Source organism: Tupaia chinensis, unplaced genomic scaffold (assembly GCF_000334495.1).
Source record: "Tupaia chinensis unplaced genomic scaffold, TupChi_1.0 Scaffold000532_1, whole genome shotgun sequence".
NCBI classification, from domain to species: Eukaryota; Metazoa; Chordata; class Mammalia; order Scandentia; family Tupaiidae; genus Tupaia; species Tupaia belangeri.
This window is the reverse complement of record NW_006160045.1, coordinates 3,316,922-3,342,009: the sequence shown is the minus strand read 5'-3', so window position 1 is coordinate 3,342,009 and position 25,088 is coordinate 3,316,922. Positions and strand designations below refer to the sequence as shown.

At 36.5% G+C, this 25,088-nt stretch overlaps 1 protein-coding gene and 1 pseudogene across 6 annotated transcripts in view; both read left to right on the top strand.

Annotated features, from left to right (window-relative positions):
- AKT3 (AKT serine/threonine kinase 3) overlaps positions 1–25,088 on the top strand; it is a 335,945-nt gene that overhangs the window by 142,752 nt on the left and 168,105 nt on the right. For all 6 annotated transcript variants that reach the window (XM_006157219.3, XM_014591111.2, XM_006157223.3 and 3 more), the window contains one exon: positions 11,184–11,309. In XM_006157219.3, coding sequence (XP_006157281.1) covers positions 11,184–11,309 — 126 coding nt within the window. The remainder of the gene's footprint in view (positions 1–11,183; positions 11,310–25,088) is intronic.
- LOC106735798 (U6 snRNA-associated Sm-like protein LSm3 pseudogene) lies at positions 5,706–6,008 on the top strand (annotated as a pseudogene).

Sequence of the window (25,088 nt, the reverse complement as noted above, 5' to 3'; positions counted from 1 at the left end):
TAAATTATGGATTCAATATTTGTGGCACTAATATTTATGAAATTTACTACTGGTAAAAGGATTCTGCCATATTTTCTGTTAGATAATTCATGTGTGTAGTAAGTTTAGTCGACATCTGTTAACGAGCAACTAAATATTTACTATATTGTGAATCATAAAATTAAGTGGATTCTATGCTAAAGTGAACATTAAACCTCCTTTTTTTTTTGGTCTTAGATTAAAAATTGACCAATAATAACTTGTATTTAAGGGCAGTGCTAATTGTGGTTTCTTATAGCATGTAAATTTATTTTTACCGAAACTGCCATTTTGGGGTTGAAAGCCACTCTTTGGATATTATTAAAATATTTGTTTTTTCGGGACCAGCAGATGATGTAATGGTTATGTTGCTGGACTCCCACATAGTTGACTGCAGTTTGAGTCCCAGACCCTGCGGCTTAAGACTTAACACTGTGCATGTGTGCATACATGCTCAAGATCCTGAGAGGAGAATGGAGAAGGGACTGTGGTGAGGCCATCCCCCGGGGGGTGATTTCTTGCTTTCTGTCTCATCTCTCCAGCAAGCACATGTACCCTATAGCAAAAATCTCTCTTAAAAAAATTATATTTTCATAGTACTGTGTAATTTTTATGCTATAGATACAGTTTAATAGAATTTAGTAAGAAATTTAGTAAGAATGTGTGCTTTGTAGATGATTGTAAATTATATTACCATAAATAGCAATGGTTAATTTAATAATATTTATATCTGACACTTGATTTGTGCCAGGTAATGTTCTGAGTGCTTTTACATTATGTTCTAACAGAAGCCGTTTAGGTAGGTACTATTTGTAAGTCCCACTTTTCAGATAAGGCAACAGATGTAGATGTTAAGTTCATACAACAACTAAATGTGGAGTCAGGATTAGAATCCAAGCTATGTGGCTCCAGAATCCTTGCTATTAACCATTACATTATTCTACCTAGAGAATTTTAATGATGAGCAGTAAACAGCAAAGGAACTGAAGCTGAATTTGAAAGGTTATTGATCTCATTGATTATAGCTATTTATTACACAACATAGCTGTAGGAGTATGGCTGACTAGCCCTATTTCTTAAGGACCGACAACATCTTGAGTTCCACCTTTTCTCCCATACTGTGATCATTTAGGACAGCAATCTGGATTCCTTGCCTGACCCAGCTGGCCACTGTTAAAATAAATTGATTCTGGAAGCTCATGGCAGTCATGCTCCCAAACCAGTTATAACCCCTTTGAATTCCTTTTCAAACCTCCAACTTGCCTTGGGGGCAGGAGGAGGGCTGAGGTGTATATATATGGTGTATATACTATCCTGCAACTGCCTCAAGGTCACAGTTATTCAACCCTTCCCAAAGAGCCAAGGGCCGAGTATGGAGGACAGAGTACAGTGGAGGGGGAAACCGGAGGTTGAAACTGTGAGTGCCCAGGGAACAGCATCTACCCACCCCTCTTGCATGTAAGTTATACTGTAATGAACCCCTGTGTAGTGCTTTATTGGAGTAGTCTTGAGTTTTCAGTCTTTCTGATCCTATCCTTGAACAATGCCATTTTTTAAAAATAAAGTTATTTTATTTTGTTTTGTTTTTGAAAAATGTGGCCATTTGCTTTGTCACAGAGACAGAATGGTCAACTGTTTTATTGTATGAATACTTACGGCTTTTTCCCTAGATGAACAATGATGATTGCAAAGAGGTTATTTTTTCCTTTAGAACTGTATATGTGTTGAATGTGGATTGTGTATTCATTTTTTCCCCTCAGATATATAAAGTGAAATAGTACTGTATCTCACAAACTTAGATTGTGAGTAAACTTGGAAATGGAATGTAAAAATTTTAGTATTCTCAGGAAGCCAAGCTTATAATCGAACTCTGTGATAAAACTGTAATGTTTCTTCCTGATACATGCCAGAATGCTTCCACCCACTTTCTTGTGGAGTGATTGGCTTTTGAAGCCTGTTTTACAGAAAATATGAGTGGCCTTTGACAACTTAAAAAGCTTTATCATCTGACTTAGAGAAGTCAGAATTTCAGTTTGCTTACAATACAGCTGTTAATAATTGGGGTCTTTTATTTTCTTGTATTTTATCTTACCAAAATAGCATATTTTGAAATGATTAAGTGTATTGTCTAATTAAATTCTAAAAGATCACTGTTTTTGGGATTTGTGAATAACAGTGCCACTATTCTGTATGTTCATTTTCAATTGGACTGTGTCTGTATTTGTTTTAGTAACATCTAGGTTAATTCACTTAATTGCATTTTTAGCATAGTCCCTTAACAGTGGAAGGGTAGAGTTCCAGTAGATCAATGAATATTTCTGTAGCGATCTCAGCCAGTATATACCACACTTCTCACAGAACTTCCTACTTCACGTGAAGTTAGATTTAGGACCAGGTTCTGGAACTCAAACCAGCCTTCAGTGGAATCAAGTATTCATCAACATAATCCTTTATGGTCTTTTCCATTTGCATGTCTGAACAGATCTTCCAGTTGAGAGTATGAGAATAAAGTAGAAGCACCTGTTAAGGAAGAAATTAGGAAAAGGGCGAGTTGGATATCTTGTCCATTTGTCATTACAGTACGAAGTTCATCATTACAGTGTATACACGTTTTGGGTATATATTGTTGAGTATAGAGACATTCAATAGTTATTATAGATGGAAGACTTACATTGCACATTGTAATCAACACGTTTTTATTTAAAAGAAATCTACTTCTAGTTCTTGTGTTGCCACTTTCTAATGACTTAAGCTTTAAAAAATTTAACGGTGATGCTCAATTAATTGTTAATGAATAATGAAATAAAGTCTGCACATGTGAACTAATGTAGGTTGAAGATATTAGATAGAAATTTAGTTTGGCCTGTTCACGGTACAGCAGCACAGTGCTTTGCAATGCTGGAAGCCATACAGAAGAGATCAGGGTTCAGTTTGGTCAGTCTGTACATATTGTGTGTGCTTGTACTGGTCTGTAATCTTGGCTGGCTGGAAGAGGTTGGTTGGGGGCAGTGGGTGGTAATCTCTGCATGAGACCCTGTTGAGGATGCTTGCTTGTCTCCCCCATCCCTACCCCAATAAAAGAAACAATAAACTTTTAAAAAACGCAGTTTGACATTACGTGAACAATAGGAAATGTGTGCTGTCAGCTTTGTTGGGTAACCCTGAGTTGAATGCATATTATCCCTGATAAATGATGTATTTTAATATGCTATCAAAATTTTTAGGTGGAGGGACCAGCAGTTAGTGTAATGGCTATGTTGCTGGACTCCCATGTAGTCGACCGTGGTTCAAGTCCCAGACCCAGTGGCTTAAACTCACGCCGGGTGCGTGTGCGTGCGTGCCCAAGATCCCAAGAGGAGAATGGAGGAGAAGGAATTGTGGCGTGGCCATCCCCCTTGGGGGGTGATTTCTCGTTTTCTGTCTCTCTGTCTCTCTTTGTCTTTCTGGCGAGTGCACGCGCCCTATAGGGAAAACCTCTCAAAAAAAAAATTTTTTTTTAAGGTGGAGAATATGAATCTAAACTCATACCATGTCTCACCTTAGGCTGCTATTAAAGACTAAGCCCAAGAGGTGAAATAAAGTACTTTTTGTACTCAGCTGGGGAAATCCAGAATCTTTATTGCCAACAGTCCCAAAAATTATTGAGATTTTTAGCTAATTACAGAAAATAATTCACAGATTGAACATTATTAATCTGTTGACTCCAAGTCTAAAATGCTCCAGAATTTGAAAAATTTTGAGCATTGGCATGGTGCCAAAACTAGAAAATTCCACAACTAATCTTGTGTGATAGGTTGCAGTCAAAATATTCTATGTGACTACTACCTATATATGGTGTGTAATATAATTAACTTTCATATTTAGAATTGGATCTCATTCCTAAAATATCTTGTTAGGTATATGCAGATATTCCAAAATCTGAAAAAATTTTCAAACAGTTGTGGTCCCAAGAATTTTGGGTAAGGGATAGTCTACCTGTATTCAGAAAAGTAAGAAAGTTGGTAAAGGTCCTGAATATGGAGTCTTTATAACTAAAGTTATGAAGTAAAGCTGTGAACTCTAATAAAAAGTCTCTAACTCCAGAAATCACAAATAGGATTCTCTGTTATTTATAAGCTTGACGTGAATTTTTCCTTTTGCATTCAGAAGGTAAAACCATCAGTATGTATACCTCCCATGCCAAGAACTTAATGAGGGTAGTTTTAGGTTCTATAAACAAACCTTTGGTTATAATGCTTGGATGCTCTTATGAGTTCCCTGGGGCTGCTGTAATAAATTATCACAGTATGGGTGGCTTAACACAACAGAAATTTATTTTCCCTCAGTTCTGGAAGCCAGAAGTTGGAAATCTGATGTCACCAGGATCATACTCCTTTGAAGGCTCTAGCGGAGAATCTATTCTTGCCTCTTTTGGGGGTGTTCCTTGGCTTGAGGTTCATCTTTCTAATCTTAGCTTTTGTGATCAAATTGCTTCTCTGTCTCTCCATGTCTACTCTAGTAGGCTCATCTAGACAATCTATAATCCTTTTCCCCAAATCCTTAACTTACTCATATCTTTTGCCTTATAAGGTAATGTTCACTTTTTTAAAACCATGTAAGACAATACTCACAGGTTCTGGGGTTAAGAGTGTATATGTCTTTTGAGGGCGCACCATTTAGCTCACTGCCGAAACCAAAATGCCAAAATCTTTGTTGAGAAATGTACGTGTTTTGGTATTTAGTACAGCATGCTGAATAGATGTAGCCTCTAGACAAAAGAGTATGAGAAAAATGGAAGCATCCATTAAGGCAGATGGAGAGTTGGGAAGCAATTGTGTTTGTCTTGTCCAGTTGTGACTGCAGTGCCTGCTGAAGGTTTGCCATGATATTTTACAAATTTTGGGTATTTACTGGTGAGAACAATCTCTTTGGAAGACTTAGCACTTTGTAAATGCTTCTTTTTCACAAGACTTTCTCTTATAAAATCCAAACTCTTACTGAAATTAGCAAGATCTATGAGCTATGAATATAAAAGTATTATGCAACTTGTTTTTTTAATTTTATTTTAATTATTTTTAAAAATTTGCTATAAGGGCATGTCCGCTCACTGGAGAGAGACATAGAAAGACAGGGTAAGTGAGAAAGCACTCTCATGAGGAATAGTCACATTGCAATCCTTTCTTCTCCTCATCCATTCTCCTCTTGGGATTTTGGGCACACATGCAAATGCACCTGGCTTATTTTTCAAGTTTCCCAGTCTATACTTGAACTGTACAGTTAGTCTGTAGGATCCAACTGCCTTAACCATCACACCACCAGTCAACTAGCAACCTTGTTTTAATACCTCAGATTATAAATAAGTACAAATGAAAACAGGAGGAGGCTTTGTACAATTGATTTCTTAAGTGTGTACAAGACCCTTGAAAGAAAAATATGCATTTATTTCCACCTAATCTGAAGATTCTTTCACTCTTAAAATGAGCTTATTTAAAATATAAGCTTGGGGCCAGCAGGTGGCATGGTGATTAAAGGGGCCCAATTCTCACGTGGGCAACTCTGGTTTGGGTCCTAGACCTGGCAGCTTGCTTTCTCATTTTCCCTTTTTCTCTCTCTCTCTGGTCAAATTAAAATAATAATAACAAGTAGAATTAAATAAATAAGTAATTTTTAAAAAATTCTTAAAATATAGGATTAGAAAGGATCAAAACATGGCAGATATTACAGACCAGCCACAAATTACCAACACTGGAGGAGCCCTTGGATCTCATCTGGCTCAGTCTGGATGAGTGAATTTACATGAAAATGAGAAATGACTGAGAGCTTTGAGGAAGTTTACATACTTATGATAAACATTTTAATATGATACTGGGAAATGTGGGAGAAACTGTGACTGCTACAGAAATTGATGAAGAAACGTGAAGAAATATATAAATTAATGAAACAGTATCCTAATGCTCTTTGTCCACAGAGATGGTGTTGTGTTAGTTGCCCCTCCATTTAGTGTTGGCTAAAACAAACTTTATTTTGTATGGAAAATTGGCTTTGTACAATTGCTTCCTTAAGTGTACAAGACCCTTGAAAGAAAAACATGCATTTATTTTCATTTAATCTGAGGATTCTTTCACTCTTAAAATAAGCTGATTTGTAGATAATAGACAACTTCTTTGGTTAAATAACATTTTAATTTTTTACCAACCCTTCTAATAAATTGATCACCAAGAGACAAGCTCTTTTTGAGGAATTGCTTTGCTCTTTTGCTCTTGCAGACAATTTCTGATTTATTTTAAAAAATTAATTTGATGTTTCCCTTTCGATTTCATATATACGAGAGTATGTGTGTGTTTATGGGTGTGTGTGTGTGTGTATGACTGATTATAGGCTCAGCTGTAAAGCAGTTGGATCCCATAGGCCCACAGGTAGTGGTGCAAGGGGTAAGGTGCCACTGTGCAAGGCTGGGACTGTATGAGAAGGATGGGTTCAGTTCTTTGCTGGTTGGGGTACCATGTACCTGTGGGCCTGGATAACTGAGGCGACTAGGGCAGAAGATCACAATAGCAAGTCCCTTTTAAAATAACTGTTTCTCTAACCCTTCTCTACCACATATGTGCACACCACAAGACCTGTCAAAAATACCTTCTTCTCTACCCATTTCCTTTTTTTTTTTTTTTGGAGAGGTTTTTGCCATAGGGCATGTGCGCTCGCCATAAAGGCAGAGAGACAGAAAGCGACAAATCACCCCCCAGGGGGGATGTTCATGCTGCAGTCCATTCTCCTCCATTCTCCTCTTGGGATCTTGGGCCCACAAACACACCTGCCTGGTGTGAATTTAAGCCACCGGGTCCAGGACTCAAACCATGGTCGACTACATGGGAGTCCAGCGACATAGCCATTACGCTAACTGCTGGTCCCTCTACCCATTTCCTTTTTGATCCACTATTGTATTCTCAACTCCTATTACAGTAAGTGAATGTGTTTTATGCAACTTCTTGGAAAATCCATTTATATTATAGATGAAAAATGATAAGAAAGCAAAGTGGATTCAAGAGTATTTACTGAAAGTTTGATATTCACTAGTTCTAGCTTAGTCTTACAGTATAGTTGTTTAATTTTAATGGAACCAATTCAATTATTAATAACATTTTCTGAGAAATATTTATTTTTCTTTTAGCAAGAAGAGAAATTTCGGCTTTTCAATTTTTCTTCTCTGTCAATGAGTATCTCTGTCTTGATATAATGTTAAAGCAGTGGCGGAGTTTATTTTTAAAGAACTTTTTTGTCAACCAAAAGTCCTGCCTCAGATCACATACAATATTTTAAATTTTCCAAGATTTGTTTAATAAGAAAGATGTAAGATTTGTTAAGTGATATTTTTGGCTTTTGTCTGAGGATTTTAAATACTTAGAGTCCAAAAGCAAGTTATACTTAGAAATGAAAATTTGATTTTTATTTATTTTAATTCCACCCTTCTTGAATAAGGATATATAATACTATCTTAAAATTTGAAGAAATGGTGTTATACCTTGTTTTCTTCTATTATATTTTAAAAATGAATTTGTTTCATTTATCTTGGCATTGTTATTAACTATCATATTTAGCTTGACAGACTTATAGAATATTGTCCCAATTTAAATCTTTTATTGTATAACAGTAGCACTTGAAAAATAAAACATTCAAATTTTAAATACATTAGAGAATTAATAGCTAGTGACTTTAAATTTTGTATGTAATATATAACTAAAAATGAAAAAATAAGGGCAACCAAGACAGCAACTTCTGATTTCTTTTATTTATTTATTTATTTATTTATTTATTTATTTATTTATTTTAGTAACTTCTGATTTCTTAAGTGTGAATGTAAATTTAAACATTGTGGTATTGTAAATTTGGTCTAAGTCATGTTTGTTGAAATTAGGGTGGTTTTTTTTTTTTGTTTGGTTATTTTTTTTTTTTTTCCCCCTATCAAGAGAAGGGTTGGAGCATCAGGTTTTTTGTAGTTTTTTTTTTGTGTGTGTGTGTGTGTGTGTTTGTTTGTTTCTTTTTTTCCTCTAAGTTTCGATTATGCACTTGTATACTCATGAGGAAGATGTTCATAAACATACACACACACACACACACACACACACACACACACATACGTATATATTTCTATTCATTTAATAACTTAGTACTGAACATTGATTAAGTGGTAGAGACTAGGTTGAGCACATAGAGTATATTGTTACAAGGAACAAAAATTATTTACTGGGAATGATGAAAATTGAGCTTTTACTCAAGTTCGAATTTTGGAAAACATGTCTGCTATTCAGGAACTTGACTACATTTCCATGTTTGTTTTCCTTTTTTTTTCTGATGAGATTGGTAGTGATAATTAATATGATTGTATAATATAATGTACATAATTTGATAAGCCAGTGTTTTCCATGTGATCAATTCATGATGTTACAAAATCATGCCAGTGTAAAAGATCTATTCTAAGTGCATTTTATGTAAGTGAATTTTCACATAAGAGAGTAGATACATAGAAAATTCATTGGTAAGTTTTCAAATTCTATGTTACAACTAACATTTTAGAAACATCTCTTGTTGAATTTTTGGTGGTGTATCAAAGAATGATTTCTGTAGCTATCTCAATGTTCTTTTCTTCTGTAGCTATATATCTGAGACATATTTATCCCCCCTATTCAAATTAAACAACATATTACAGGACATGGAATCCAACAGTAGATAAGAGAATCCTGCCATGTGCTATTAAGTCCGATGTTGAGAGATTTGCAGTGCTGCTTTTCTCAATGTTTTAGAAAAGTTATTCTTTTATAAAAATGTTATATGTAGTAAGTTTATTGTTACCTTTAAAGGAAGTAATGCAAAAAATTACTAAAACTTTTTCTTTTCTTTCTTTTTTTAAATTGCCAAACAGCCTGTGTGTTTGCCAGAGAACAAGAGACAGAGGAAGAAGGCATTCCCTAATGGCATGTGGTCTTGCTGCAATCCCTCCTCCATTTCTCTGTCCTGGTGGGATTTGGGGCATGCATGTGCATGCGCCTTACATGTTTTTCATGCCATCGGAGCCAGGATCCAAACTGTGGTTGGCCATGTGGAATCTAGCTCCCTTAACTACTAGGCTATAGGCCAGCCAAACCTTTTATTTTTCACCTTTTAATATAGTAAACATTGTAGATATAATCTATATGAACAGACTCACTGGGATTCTCAGTAATGTTAAAGGTTAAAGGTATACTGAGATGATTTTGATAATTGCTAATTCAGAAGAATGATTCCTCATCTGAAACGCATGTTGAAGTACATAAGATTACATTTTATGGTAAAAGATTTGTACTTTAGGCCAGCAGGTGGACTAGTGGTGAAGGTGCTGGATTCCCACATAGCTGATGATAGTTTGAATCCCAGAGGCTTGAAAAATCACACCAGGTATGTGTGTACATACATGCCTCGAATCCTGAGAAAATGGAGGAGAAGGGATTCCAGTGTGGCTATCCTCCTTGGGAGGTGATCTGTCACTTTCCCTCTCACTGTCTCTCTCCTGTGAGCACATACACCCTATGGCAAAAACATTAAAAAAAAAAAAAAAAAGAAAAGAAAAAAGAAAAGAAACAGAAAAGACTTGCACTTTACCTTTTATGACAAGGAACTCGGACTTTATCATAAATAGTAAGGAATTTTAGAACGTTTTTGAGCAGGAAAGTGGTAAAATTAAAGTGTGTGTATGTGTATGTGTGTATGACACATTTGAGTCTGGGTCAAAAAATAAGCTAATTTTTAGGGAAAATTGAACTGTTTTCAGTTTTTATAACTCTGGAATTAAGCACTTGAGATTTAATAACCATATGAACTATCAAGGAGAGAAACAAAAAATGGGACTAGACAGCCTTTCAGCTCTTCTGGTGTCATGGAGCATTTCTATTGCCTAAATTAGGAAGAATCATTTACTAGGTGAACAAATGATGTTCTAGTGTCTAAAAATGGACATTTTGGTTTCTGGGGAATATCAACCTCTAATGTAATAATGTATCAGACTTGAACAAAGTATGCATTTTTTGACTATTATGTGTTTGGCACTGTAGCAGTTGTTTTTGCTGCTGTTTGTTGCTGTTCTTTTTTTTTTTTTTTCTATAAAACACATGTACTCACCAGGAGAGAGACAGACAGAAAGAGAGGGAAAATGAGAAATTGTCCCTCGGGGGGATGACCACACCACAATCCCTTCTCCTCCATTTTCCTCGGGATTTTGGGCACACAAGCACATGTGCCAGGCATATTTTTCAAGCCTCCAAGTCTGGGACTCCAACTCCAGTTGATCATGTGGGATCCAGCCACCTTAACCACCACACCAGCTTACCTGGATCCATGTTTTTTTTTTTTTAACAGTTATTATGAGTGTGTGAGTTTGTATGTGGTTTTAAGACCTCTTAACCCATTCTCCCCTGTTTTTTGGATTTATTTATAGCAGTGATCAAAGATTATTTTCCTACGAAGAACAATTAAATGTTTAAGTTATAATCAAGATTTAACAAATAAAATAAACTTTTTTCCTTTTTCTTAAAAGATTTATTTTATTTAACTTTATGTTTTTATTTTAATTTGACCAGATAGGGACAGAGCGAGAGAGAGGAGGGGGAAAGCAAGCCACCAGGTCCGGGACTTGAACCATAGTCAGCCATGTGGGATTCCAGCACCCTTAATCACTGCACCACCTGCCGGCCCCCATTTTTTTTTTTTTTAATGACACAATTTATCAGTGGTACATGGAAGAGGAACATCTATTATACATCACTCTCAGGATAAGTGACTTTTCATTGGCATACATAGATAGTGTGGAGGATTTACTAAGGCTTTTTAAAACAGCTGAAAATATGCTCTAACACCCATCTGATAAAATGAAAAACTGAACAAAATGTGTACTCAGATGAATGATTCTCTGAAGGAATAATGGTGCAAATGAATTATCAAAGTGTGAAATCATTAAAAACAAAACATGTTTGGGTTTTTATTGAATCTTAATTGTAGGCTTATGTGTTTTCTTTTGTAAGCTAAGTTAAAAGAAAATTGCCTAACTAAATTTTTTGAGGCCAGTGTTGTAGGACAGATATTGTACTGTAATTTATTTTTTTGCATAATAGTTGCTGTTCATTTTTTTCAGCATTAACATGCATGCTTTCCTCATGTAGGAGAATATATAAAAAATTGGAGACCGAGATATTTCCTTTTGAAGACAGATGGCTCATTCATAGGATATAAAGAAAAACCTCAAGATGTGGATTTACCTTATCCCCTCAACAACTTTTCAGTGGCAAGTAAGTTAATTATAATTATTGATTCACCGTGTATTTGTTTATTTGTATGACTGCCTATCTTAGGATATGTCCCATATTTTAGGATATGAGAAGCCAGTGAAAAAGTTTGGGTTTATAGTTAATAGAGTAATTTTCAGCTTTGATAAAATTTCAGTACCTTAGTGTAGGACTATTGATAGTATGTGGTGTTGAACCATACAATATAGCTTAATTACTTCATATTTAGAACTTGAACATGATAAATGTAATTGTCTAAGTAAGCACCTTAATGTTTGTTTGTTTGTTTATTTATTTAGAGAGGTTTTTGCTATAGGGCACATGCACTTGCCAGAAAGAGAGATGGACAGAAAGTGAGAAATCACCTCCCCTGGGGGGATGACCACGCTGAAATTCCTTCTCCTCCATTCTCCTTTTGGGATCTTGGGAATGCACGCACATGTGCCGGGCTTGAGTTTAAGCCCCCAGGTCCAGGACCCGAACCACGGTCGACTACATGGGAGTCCAGTGACATAGCTATTACACCAACTGCTGGTCCCAAGTTTTTGTTTATAAAATGTAAACGAAGACCTTTGAACTTGGTGGATAGATTGAACTTGATTGTGTGATGTTGTAGTGATTAGTGCATTTCTAATCTGCATGTTCCATTGTAATTTTAACTCTTTTGATTGATTATATAATGAGAAACAAATTATTTACATTAGAAATGATTTCCTGGGGAGAATTGGCAGTTAAGTTTTTCTTATAAATATCCAACAAAATGTTTACAACTTATTTAGGTTTTGTATTTGCTTGAACATAGCACAAAATAAATGGACAGATGATGATGATAATGGTGATGGTGATTGCTGTTATCAGGGTTTTTAGACTGTTCAAACTTACGTAGTAATCAGTGAGTCTTTCTCTGTAAATTCAAAATAAGCATTCTAAAAGGCAAATGTTCATCAGAGCTGGGCTGCAGTGTGTATCACTGCAGTAAAATATTTAACTACATACTATCCTTAATACTGATTTTAGATGTGTGTTATCTGTTAGCCACATCTGTAAAATTTGTGAGGGAAGATTGAAGCTAAAAAGTACAATAAAATAACAGAAATTCCACAAAAAGCCCCCAAATCCTTGAATGCATTAATATTCATTTTACCATTATAAAAATCTCTTTTTTAAAAAATCTTTATTATTTTGTTTAGGCTAGCCTTTCTCAGTAAATTAGAATGGCTACTGTTTATTTCATTTTCTGTTTTAAAAAGATAAAACCATAAACCAAACAATTTGGAAAGTTCTCAAAATAATGAAGATACTACCTATATGAAACAAAGAGTCACCTCTCTATATCAATGATTTTTATGTAAGGATTTTTTTATTTTATTTTTTTAAAGGAGAGAGAGAGACCCCTAACATGTATGTGTTACTTAAGGAAAACATCTTCCTCACTAAAATACTCACTAGGTAGTATTAGTTTTCTTTTAGTAGAAAATGATCTTTAAAATCCTATTGTCTATTCAAATGATATCTTGTATTTTGTATTGTCATTGCATATTTTCATTTTAAAGATATTTTGGGTGAATATTTGCTTTTAATTGAAATTGGCTTTTAAAACATTGGCAGCATACATTATCATGTCTCACCTAAAGCCAGTGGAGTCTTTCAGTTTGTCTGTTTTACTGGAAAATGCTGTTGGTTTGTCTGAAATCATTTATGAAAGTACAGATTTCCTGTATTTGATGATCAAAATGCAGCATTTTTTGACCTTATGAAATTTCACACCCCAACAAGTTTTAAAGACGCATTGTATGTCAGAGTCTGCCAACATCTGCTCCAACACTTCCACTGGCAGCGGCTGAAATAGATGCTGCACTCTTGGGGAGAGATCCTGTTCAGTGACTGACAGTCAGCTTATTCATGAAATAAATATTAGTTGACATCTGTAATCTCTACTTGTGTAATCAGGGAGTTGTAGGTACTTGACTCAAGCTAACAAGTCAAGTTGTAGGCTGGCTCCTATTGTGGACCTTACACTCAATAAGCTATCTTAAAAGTTTACTTAGTAGAGTATTAAATTCCATAAATAATAATTACCTATGGAACTAATGAGTCTCATGAAATGAGCCTATCTAGTGGAATTTGAAGAAATGGTTCAAATTTCAGCTTTGCTACAAGCTCTGGGTATGAGCTTGAACAGGTCATTCTCTGAAACTCTCTGATCTTTAGTTTCTTCATTAGCGTAGTGAAAACACTAAGATTCAGTAGATTTATAAGGCCCTTTTGTCCCTTACATTCTGTGATTCTGTGAGGGAGACTGAGTAGTCCCTGGAAGAGTGAGTTAGGAGTTAAGCCAATTAAAATAGACTGGAAGGATATTCCAGGCAGAAGATGACAAAGAAATATTTTCATGAGGCATTAGGGAAAAAAACAATTGGATCAAGAGAGGATTATTTCACCAGTAGTTCTCTTTTACTCTATAGCTCCCTTTAAGTACATTAAAAAAGATAATTTTCTAAGGTATTTCTAAGGTTTATTGGGAAATGCTGTATTAATACAGAAATACAAAGAGACTTCAAGAAAGTTTGGAGATGGGCCAGCTGGTGGCGTGGTGGTTAAGAAACTGGACTGCCACAAGGCTGACTGTGGTTCCAGTCCCTTGGCAGTACGCTTTCTCACTTTCTCTCTCTCATCTGTCACTCTCCGGTGAGCACTTGTGTCCTATAGCAAAATAAAAAATAAATTAATTAATAAATAAGTTAAATAATAAAAACAAAGTTATGGAATTAAAGACAGGTTTAGTTTTGTGAAAAGAATCGAATCTGAAATCCATGTATAGTTTTTTCAAAGTATGCATTTTTTATGAACTTTTATTTTCCAAAGACCTCTTACATATGCCATTTTGAAAGCTACAATTTGAGTTCCTTATTTTTCTTTTTTCCTTCTAAAGAATTATTTAACTTTTATGTATTATTATTTTTAATTTGACCAGTGAGAGTGGTGGAGGGAAGTGAGAAAGCAAGCCACCAGGACCAGAACTTGAACCACAGTCAGCCATATAGGAATACATAACACTCACACCTTTTCAGACCAGGCCACTCTCCTGGATATTAGGTTACTATAGTCATTGACTGCCAAATGTTTCTACCTAGGTATTTTTTTGGACTTGACATTGCCTAAGCTGAACTGAAGATACTGTTTTTTCTTTCTTTATATTTAGTATCTCAGCTTTGTCTTTTCCTGAGCAGAAACCTAGATCTGTTCCATGCCTGTTCTTTTCCTTTATGTTTTCACCTCACTCACATTTTGTTTCTAGTCCTCCTGATTTTGCTGCTTATTTGTTGACCTATTATGTCATTTCTTATAGGCCCTTATCATCTCTATTAGAGATTTTTTTTTTAAAGGTTTTGCTATAGGGTATGTGTGCTCACTGGAGAGAGACAGTGAAAGGGAAAGTGAGAAATCACCCCCCATTGAGATGGCCACATTGCAGTCTCTTCCTCCATTCTCCTCTTGGATTTTGGACATGTATGCACATGTTCCTAGTGTGAATCTTAAGCAGCCGGATCTGGGACTCAAACCATAGTTGGCCTTGTGGGAGTCCTGGGAGTCCAGCACCTTAACTACTATGCACCTGCAAACCCTTCTGCTATAGATTCTTAACTAGATTCTCTGCCTGTAATGTATATCACAAATATTTTTTCTTCATGTGATCCTCAAAGTGATCTTCCTAAAATTACATACTTTGTCATTTCCCTAGGAAAGCCCTGCCTTGGATCTTCATTGCCCACCAGATAAAGTTCAGCTTCCTTAATATGCACAAAGATTTCTTCAGTCTGGGCTCTGCTTTCAACTCTGTTAGTTCAGCTTCCTTAATATGCACAAAGATTTCTTCAGTCTGGGCTCTGCTTTCAACTCTGTTTCATTTCTCTTTTGCTTTGCAGTTGTGCTTTAGCAAACTGAACTTACAGTTTCCTGTAACTCCTATGCCACTTTTCTCCTCTGAAGCATCATTTATGTGGTTTCCTTTGAATGGAATGTTTCTCTGCTGTAATCTCTACTTGTGTAATCAGGGAGTTGTAGGTACTTGACTCAAGCTAACAAGTCAAGTTGTAGGCTGGCTCCTATTGTGGACCTTACACTCAATAAGCTATCTTAAAAGTTTACTTAGTAGAGTATTAAATTCCATAAATAATAATTACCTATGGAACTAATGAGTCTCATGAAATGAGCCTATCTAGTGGAATTTGAAGAAATGGTTCAAATTTCAGCTTTGCTACAAGCTCTGGGTATGAGCTTGAACAGGTCATTCTCTGAAACTCTCTGATCTTTAGTTTCTTCATTAGCGTAGTGAAAACACTAAGATTCAGTAGATTTATAAGGCCCTTTTGTCCCTTACATTCTGTGATTCTGTGAGGGAGACTGAGTAGTCCCTGGAAGAGTGAGTTAGGAGTTAAGCCAATTAAAATAGACTGGAAGGATATTCCAGGCAGAAGATGACAAAGAAATATTTTCATGAGGCATTAGGGAAAAAAACAATTGGATCAAGAGAGGATTATTTCACCAGTAGTTCTCTTTTACTCTATAGCTCCCTTTAAGTACATTAAAAAAGATAATTTTCTAAGGTATTTCTAAGGTTTATTGGGAAATGCTGTATTAATACAGAAATACAAAGAGACTTCAAGAAAGTTTGGAGATGGGCCAGCTGGTGGCGTGGTGGTTAAGAAACTGGACTGCCACAAGGCTGACTGTGGTTCCAGTCCCTTGGCAGTACGCTTTCTCACTTTCTCTCTCTCATCTGTCACTCTCCGGTGAGCACTTGTGTCCTATAGCAAAATAAAAAATAAATTAATTAATAAATAAGTTAAATAATAAAAACAAAGTTATGGAATTAAAGACAGGTTTAGTTTTGTGAAAAGAATCGAATCTGAAATCCATGTATAGTTTTTTCAAAGTATGCATTTTTTATGAACTTTTATTTTCCAAAGACCTCTTACATATGCCATTTTGAAAGCTACAATTTGAGTTCCTTATTTTTCTTTTTTCCTTCTAAAGAATTATTTAACTTTTATGTATTATTATTTTTAATTTGACCAGTGAGAGTGGTGGAGGGAAGTGAGAAAGCAAGCCACCAGGACCAGAACTTGAACCACAGTCAGCCATATAGGAATACATAACACTCACACCTTTTCAGACCAGGCCACTCTCCTGGATATTAGGTTACTATAGTCATTGACTGCCAAATGTTTCTACCTAGGTATTTTTTTGGACTTGACATTGCCTAAGCTGAACTGAAGATACTGTTTTTTCTTTCTTTATATTTAGTATCTCAGCTTTGTCTTTTCCTGAGCAGAAACCTAGATCTGTTCCATGCCTGTTCTTTTCCTTTATGTTTTCACCTCACTCACATTTTGTTTCTAGTCCTCCTGATTTTGCTGCTTATTTGTTGACCTATTATGTCATTTCTTATAGGCCCTTATCATCTCTATTAGAGATTTTTTTTTTAAAGGTTTTGCTATAGGGTATGTGTGCTCACTGGAGAGAGACAGTGAAAGGGAAAGTGAGAAATCACCCCCCATTGAGATGGCCACATTGCAGTCTCTTCCTCCATTCTCCTCTTGGATTTTGGACATGTATGCACATGTTCCTAGTGTGAATCTTAAGCAGCCGGATCTGGGACTCAAACCATAGTTGGCCTTGTGGGAGTCCTGGGAGTCCAGCACCTTAACTACTATGCACCTGCAAACCCTTCTGCTATAGATTCTTAACTAGATTCTCTGCCTGTAATGTATATCACAAATATTTTTTCTTCATGTGATCCTCAAAGTGATCTTCCTAAAATTACATACTTTGTCATTTCCCTAGGAAAGCCCTGCCTTGGATCTTCATTGCCCACCAGATAAAGTTCAGCTTCCTTAATATGCACAAAGATTTCTTCAGTCTGGGCTCTGCTTTCAACTCTGTTTCATTTCTCTTTTGCTTTGCAGTTGTGCTTTAGCAAACTGAACTTACAGTTTCCTGTAACTCCTATGCCACTTTTCTCCTCTGAAGCATCATTTATGTGGTTTCCTTTGAATGGAATGTTTCTCTGTCCTCTGTTTGCCTGGATCCATTTCTTTCATATAAGATTTTATTCTGATTTAAATTCTTATCCTCATTTCTTACCAAATTATTCCTCTTTCTTTAAAAGCTGTTGTTTGTTACCAAATTGTTTCTTGGTTATCTTGTTCATGTAGATGCCTCATCTAGTCATCTGATTTACAGGGAAAAGTATAGTCTTATTTACCTTATAACTTCAGTGTCTGTATATTATGCCTTACCTATTTTTGAATGCCTGAAAATACCTATTTTAGATTTCTTTTCTAGATCAGAAAAATTAGGTCTTTACACATTCAGGTCATTTAAAGTTGTCTTGCTAGGGAATGGTGGTAAGCATCAAGATTAAAACTCAGTTCTCTCTACTATCATTTAAATGTATTCCTTTGTCTTGCCCATACACCAGGGCTTTGTCCCTAGATTTAGAGTAATGAGATCTGATTTAGAGTCCCATCTGCAACACTTACACTTCTTAGGATCCCAGGATCCTTTGGCATGCAGAGTGGAAACTCTCCAAGGCCAATAGAATGTGGAAAATAATATTTGACTATTAGCCATCTTTGGGTGGATCAAATATGAACTATATGTGAAAGTTCCTTCTGAATATAGTGCTGTAGATACGTAAATAAAAAGAAAGTTCAATGGAGGAGAAGGGATTACGATGTGGCCATTCCCCCTGGGGGGTGATTTTTCTCTCTCTCTTTCTCTCTCTCTTTCACTCTCTTTCTCTCTCTCTTTCTCTGTCTTTCTGGTGAGTACACATGCCCTATAGCAAAAATCTCTCTATAAAAAAAGAAAATAATTAGTTTGACAGACTTTTTTAATGATTATGGATTGAATTCATCTTACACAGAAAACATACATTTTGATTGAAAAATAATATAGCATAAACACATTGTTATAAGGCTGTGTATAAAGTTGCTTTGGGCAAAGTAGCTTGTCTACTCAGTAGTCAAGGTCTCTAATGTTTTGACAATAGTCAAGGTCTCTAATGTTTTGGCAATAATTACCTTTTCTCTGAATTTACTAGTTTGCTCAATTCTTTTTTCTTTATTTTGAGAGATTTTCGCTGTAGGGAGCGTGTGCTCGCTGGAGAGACAGAAACAAAAAAGGGAGAAATCACACCCTGAGGGGACACGGCCATGCTACAGTCGGTTCTTCTCCAGTTTCCTCTCTGGATCTTGGGCACCTACACACACGTGCCCAGTGTGAGTTTTAAGTTGCTGGGTCCAGAACTCGAACAGATGGTCTACTACATGGGAGTCCAGCTATGTAACCATTATGCCATCTGCTGGTTCCAAGGTTGCTTAGTTCTAAAGTGGAAATAATTTCTGTGTGGATTACTTGAGTAATTTGCCTTGGGCCTCATCCTATCAATACTTTTGATCAATTCTTTCTTGCTCTTTGTGGTGAAAAGGGAGAAATGCCAGCCTGTGTCCCAAGAAACACCTCCTAGAATGTACTTTATTCTGTGGTGCAAATACTGGCCCACTCTGGCAATATCCCTTTCCTCTCTGAAACCTTTGTTCAATCCCTTCTCTAAAAAATTAGCTCAGTCTGCATTTCTTAGGCCAGTTTAAAACAGTGAAATATTTACTCTCTCATCTATTTTCCTCTATTTTAAAGAAAGTAAGGAAATTGTGTGGCTTAAATTTACCACTCCCCCAAAAAATCTGTCTCTGAATAAATACTACAGTCAGATTTCAAGTATGTGTAGAAAAATCTGTTGATTCCTATTATTGCTTCCAGTGGAGATATGTGGGGTGGAGAAAAATCTTATGACTTAATTCTTAGTCTTACATAGTACAACCTAGAATAATTGCCATATAAATATGGAAAAACTATATACTATACTATGTGTATAGATATATAAATATATGTGGATTATGACAGAACACAATTAGTTTTAAAGGACTTATTGATCCTTGTATCCTTACAAGATACTAAAAGGAGTATATTATACACATTTTGTATGTCGGAATTTATCATCTACTGTGGAAGATATTCATATGGAATATATAGTATTAAGGGACCAGCAGCTGGTGTAATGACTATGTCGCCAGACTCCCATGTAGTTGACCACAGTTCGAGTCTCAGACCCGGTGGCTTAAACTCACGCCAGGTACATGTCCGTGTGCCCAAGATCCCAAGAGGAGAATGGAGGAGAAGGGATTGCCAAGTAGCCATCCCTCCTGGGGGGTGATTTCCCACTCTCTATCTCTCTGTTTCTCTGGAGAGTGCATGCGCCCTATCGCAAAAACCTCTCCAAAAAAATAAAAAGATTTTTTTAAAAGGACCTATTTGATTATAGTATGCCAAGGGCAAGTTATGTCTGAAAACAGGTGTATTTTACTCTAAGGAATAGATGGCTTAAAAATTTGTTATAAAGCAAATTACTATACACTTAACAAAATTTTCTTCCAAGCCTTTAGTATTTTTATGTATTTGTCAAATTTAACCCATGTACCTCCTGGAAATGGGGAGAAACTTCTATAAAAATCACTTTAGGCCCTGCTGTGACACATCACATAGGAGACTGGCAGCTGCATAGGAGGCCTGGGTTTGATTCCTGGGCTAACCTGAACATGCTGGTCATGGTTACATATGCCTGTAATCTACGTTTTTCCTTTTTAAGAGAGAGAGATTTTTGCTAAAGGGCACGTGCGCTCGCCAGAGAGACAAGAGACAGAAAGCAAGAAATCACCTCCCAGGGAGGATGGCCGTGTTGCAATTCCTTTTCCTTTGTTCCCCCTCAGGATTTGGGGCACACATGTTCACATGCCCGGAGTGAGTTTTAAGTTGCCGGGATTTGAACCACGTCAGCTACATGGGAATCCAGCAATGTAGCCATTACACCATCTATTGGTCCCATATGCCTGTAATCTTAATTGGAAGGTTGGGGTAGCAGATCTCCATACAGTGAGATCCTATCAAAAATGCCTCTACTCTGGCTCTTTGTTTCTCTCTTTTTCTTCCTCCTCCCTATTTTTCTCTCTCATAAAGGGAAAAGTAATCACTTAAGGAGATACTTTCTATAAAATTTCATAAAAGTAGTAGCATAGTCAGTCACTTACTTCCTTCTTCAAATCACATGCCAAGTTGACAAGAAAAATGATTTCCATTGAATTTCCTCCTTTTTACTTTTTCTTCTACATTACACAACAAATGTGGAAAAAAAAAAAGTTAGTCTCCTTTTAATGGAAATGACTAGAGCAGTCTAGAGTTTCAAATCTAGCTCCCAGGGGTAAGAGGAGCAACCCCTTGCATCTCTGAAAGACTTTACCAGTCTTAAGTCTTTTGCAAACAAACTTTATGTGCAAGGCATTTGAGTTTCCTGTAGAATCTCACTACTTAAATACTTCTTTCTTCATAACACTACAGGTGACCTGCTCAGATTTCTGTTTTTAGAACCCGATCTTTTCTATTGCTTTCTGTGCTCACTCACCACTCCCTCCTGAGCCAGTTGTTTTACAGTCTTTACTTCTGAGCCCCACTTATCAGAATATAAAGATGTAGAATCAAAGAGAGCTATAAACTTCTAGAAGTCAATGACTGTGTATCATTTCCTAACTTTTCTATACCCATATCTGGTGTACTAATAGTTTGGACATAGGTTCAGAAGACCTGAGTTTCAGTCTTGATTTTACTACTTTATTAGCTATGTGACCTTGGGCAAATCACTTCTCTCATCTGCATTTTTCTTATCTTTGAGCAACAAGTATAGTAATACCTGCTTCTCAAGAGTATGATATGAATTAAATGAAATGATATATGTGAAAACGTTATACATTTTGAAGTCTTACTCAAATGAAAGTATTAACCTAAGATAAAAGTTGCAATAATTTTTGTTGAGTTGAGTTAAGCATCAATAATTCTTCCTTCTTTGGCTGAATTACATTCAAGTGTTTAGGATACTACTTTATTGCATTTTCTTTAACCATCAAACAAGTTTTAAGAACCCCTTCAGCAGTCTCTTGCAGTTGATACCAACTGCTATTCCTTGGTTGCAAGGGAAATTTTGGTTTCAGTTAATCCCAAGGGCTTTGACCCATAGGGGTTAGTTTTTCTTAGCATTAAACTAAGTGCGATAACCCCCTAAATCCTGCCCATGGACTCCTTGTGGCCAAAAAGGACATCAATACAGCAAAAAGGGCTGGACTGCTGGCTTGGTCTCAAGACTTTGGGTGAGGGCTGGAGGAACTGACCTTAGAAGGACAAAGCTGCTGTGGGCTAAGGAAGACTATGGTTATCTCCTTTTTAGTCAGGTTATTTTGTCTTTTAATAAAAATAATAAAATCCTCAAGTCTATTTCTGGCTATTCTAAGAAGATTCCATGGTTACTATCCATTAAAGCAACAGTTAAAATTAGTTTTTTTTTAAAAGTATTAATTGATTTTTTTATTCAGAATAGAGTGTTGCATGTGAGAGTCAGAGAGAGACAAAGGGAAGTACCCTCCATAGAATCTGGTCGCTCTGCGATCCCTTTCCTTCAGACCTCCAGCATGTCGAAACTTAGGTATATGAAGGACTTGTTTCAGGTAGACTGGGCTGGGGATTGAACCACATTCACCATGAGGAGTTCATTTTCTCTTCGTTTATTTTAGGGAAGGTAGTTCACATTAAGAAATATAAGAAATAAGAGATTCTAGTAAAAACCAAACTTCCTTCAGTTCCTTTCTTTGCTTTCTTTCCTAGTCTTCTCAGATAACAAACTCACACCCTTACTCTGTCATGAAATTTCCTAACATGAACATGTGCATGTGTGTGATTTAAAGTAACACAATTTGGAAACATCGGAGTTATCAAAATGAGTAATTTAAAGAAAGAACTTTGAGGTAGGAAATCTAAATTCTAATACTGAAGGTCATTGTTCTTAAATAGTACTAGGTACTGAGGGGAGTACTAGGTACTAAGGGGAAAAAAGGAGTAAATAAGGAAGGAAACAAATCTTTCTTTGAATGTTACTTTGTATCAAGACCTTTCACATATATTATCTCATTTAATCTCCAGGGAAGCCCTGAGAAATAAGTATATGTCTTCCTCCCCTCATTTTTAAAGGTTTTTGCCGTAGGGCATTGCATGCTCACCAGAGAGAGACAGAGAGAGGGAAAGAAAGCATTCCCTAGGATAATGGCCACACTGCAATCCCTTTTCTTCCTCTCTCCTGTTGGGATTTGGGCAAGCATGTGCAGGCGCCCAGAGTGATTTTCAAATCTCCAGGTCCAGCACTAGAACTGTAGAAGTTCATCTGAGAATCCACTGACTTAACCACCATGCCACCTGCTGGTCCCCCTATGGTCCCCATTTAAAGAGACTGAGAGATAACTTGCTTTAGGTCACTTACTTGTAAGTGGCAGAGCCAGAATTTGAACCTATGTCTAACAAAATGCCAAATTTCAATCCTGTATTCATTCAGTTATTCCACAGATAAGTATTAACAGCTCTTGGCTTAGAAGAAGCTAGAGTCTAGTAGCAAAATCTGTTACAGACCCTTGGAATTAGTATTTTGAGACGTTTTTATGGTTAACTTTTTAGATGAGTTTTATAATTAATATATGCAATTGGAGTTTCAGAGAGATAACAAAGTCTGGATCAGCAAGAAAAGCGCCCCTGAAATTAAGATCGCTCAGAGAAATAGTAAGATTTCAAAAGATAAAGTACATTCCACTAACAAGAATGGCATTAATTTGAAAAATTATTTCTAACGGGACCAGCAGTTAGCATAATGGCTATGTCTCTGGACTCCCACATAGTCAACTGTGGTTCGCGTCCCGGACCCGGTGGCTTAAAACTCACGCCGGGCACATGTGCGTGCGTGCCCAAGATCCCAAGAGGAGAAGAGAGGAGAAGGATTGCGGTGTGGCCATCCCCCCTGGGGGGTGATTTCTCGCTTTCTGTCTCTCTGTCTCTGTGTCTGGCGAGCGCACGCACCCTATAGCAAAAACCTCTCCAAAAAAAAATACTTATAATAATTTCTAAGAAACTTCAGCTGAATCTCTTATGGTATATAGGTGTAAAATCCTCAGAAGTGAATGAAAGCTCCAGAGGGTATGTTGCTTCCCTATTTGTATTTGGAGTTAAAAAATATAAGTAGAGGAAAGAGGATAAATGATGGAAAGAAGTAGACAGTCTGAATACTTAGCTGAATGCCCTAATCATACCAGACATTTTGTTTTCTTAAGGTCAGAGTTAGGTACAAGATACCCTCTTAGCTTACCTGGTGTTTTCTGTGCAGTTTCTATAGTGACATTTCTGTTTGTCTTCTCTTTTAGTAGAGTTAAAACAGTTTTAATGACAGAAATAAATACAGTTGTCCCTCAGGATCCATGGGGGATTGGGTCCATGACCCCTTTAGGTAGCAAAGTCTTTGGATGCCCTAGTCCCTTACATAAAATACTGTAGTATTTGCATGTAATATATACACTTCCTCCAGTGTAATTTTTTTTTTTTTTTGGTGGTGGGGGCGGTTTGCTGTAGGGCATGTGCGCTCGCCTGACAGAGAGAAACAGAGAGACAGAAAGCAAGAAATGACCTCCTAGGGGGGATGGCCACACCGCAATCCCTTCTCCTCCATTCTCCTCTTGGGATCTTGGGCATGCATGCACACATGCCCGGCGTGAGTTTTAAGCCACCAGGTCCAGGACTTGAATTGTGGTTGACTACATGGGAGTCCAGCGACATAGCCATTAAACTAACTGCTGGTCCCTCTCCAGTGTATTTTAAATCACCTCTCAAGAGATTACAGAAATTTACTAGAGTCTTACAGTAAGTAAATGGTAGAACTGTGATTTGAACTCATGTCTATCACCTGGCTTGAATGCATTTAATCCTATTTGAGGTTCAGAAATGACAGTTCCCTTCAAGTAATGTTTAGTCAGCATCTGTGGGAACTTAGTGATATGCCAGCGGTCATACATAATGGATTAACAGCAGACAGTTAATGTTTTCTTATTTTTTTTTAAAAAAAATTATTTTAAAAAATTAAAGACTTTTGCCATAGGGTGTGTGTGCTCCCCAGAGAGACAGACAGTAAGAGGGAAAGTAAGAAATCACCTCCCAGGGGAAATAGTCATGCCACAGTCTCTTCTCCTCCATTCTTCTGGAATGTTGGGCATGCATGGACATGTGCCTAGTGTGAGTTTCAGGCTGTTAGATCTGGGACTTCAACAGTGGTCCACTGTGTGGGAGTCCAGCACCTTAACTGCTATGCCACCTGCTGGTCCCAAGACAGTCACTGTTTTCAAGAATGTTACTTTATGTAACAGTGATAGGTATTTGTACTGCAGCAGAGGGGCAGAAACAGATATAGCCAGGTGGCTGATCATAGCTAGGTGGCTGATTATTTGATAGAAATGTATTGTGTAATATTCCTTTGAAGTTATTTTATTGATGTATAATAATTGTGCATATTGATAAGTTATAATGTGATTTTTTTAAGTGCAAGAATACAATATATGATTAAATCAGGGTAATTAGCATATCTATTATCTCATCCATTTTACTATATAATATTGAGCCAGTCACTTAATCATCTTGGGACTCAGAATTTTGTTGTCTATAGAGTGAGGGAGTTAGATCCAAGGATATTCTTACTCTGAAATTCAGCAATTAGCCTATCATCAGCAGATAACAATTTCTTAAAATCTTCAGTCTATTGAAGAATAATATAATAAATTATGACTTGTTGAACATTTACATGCTGTA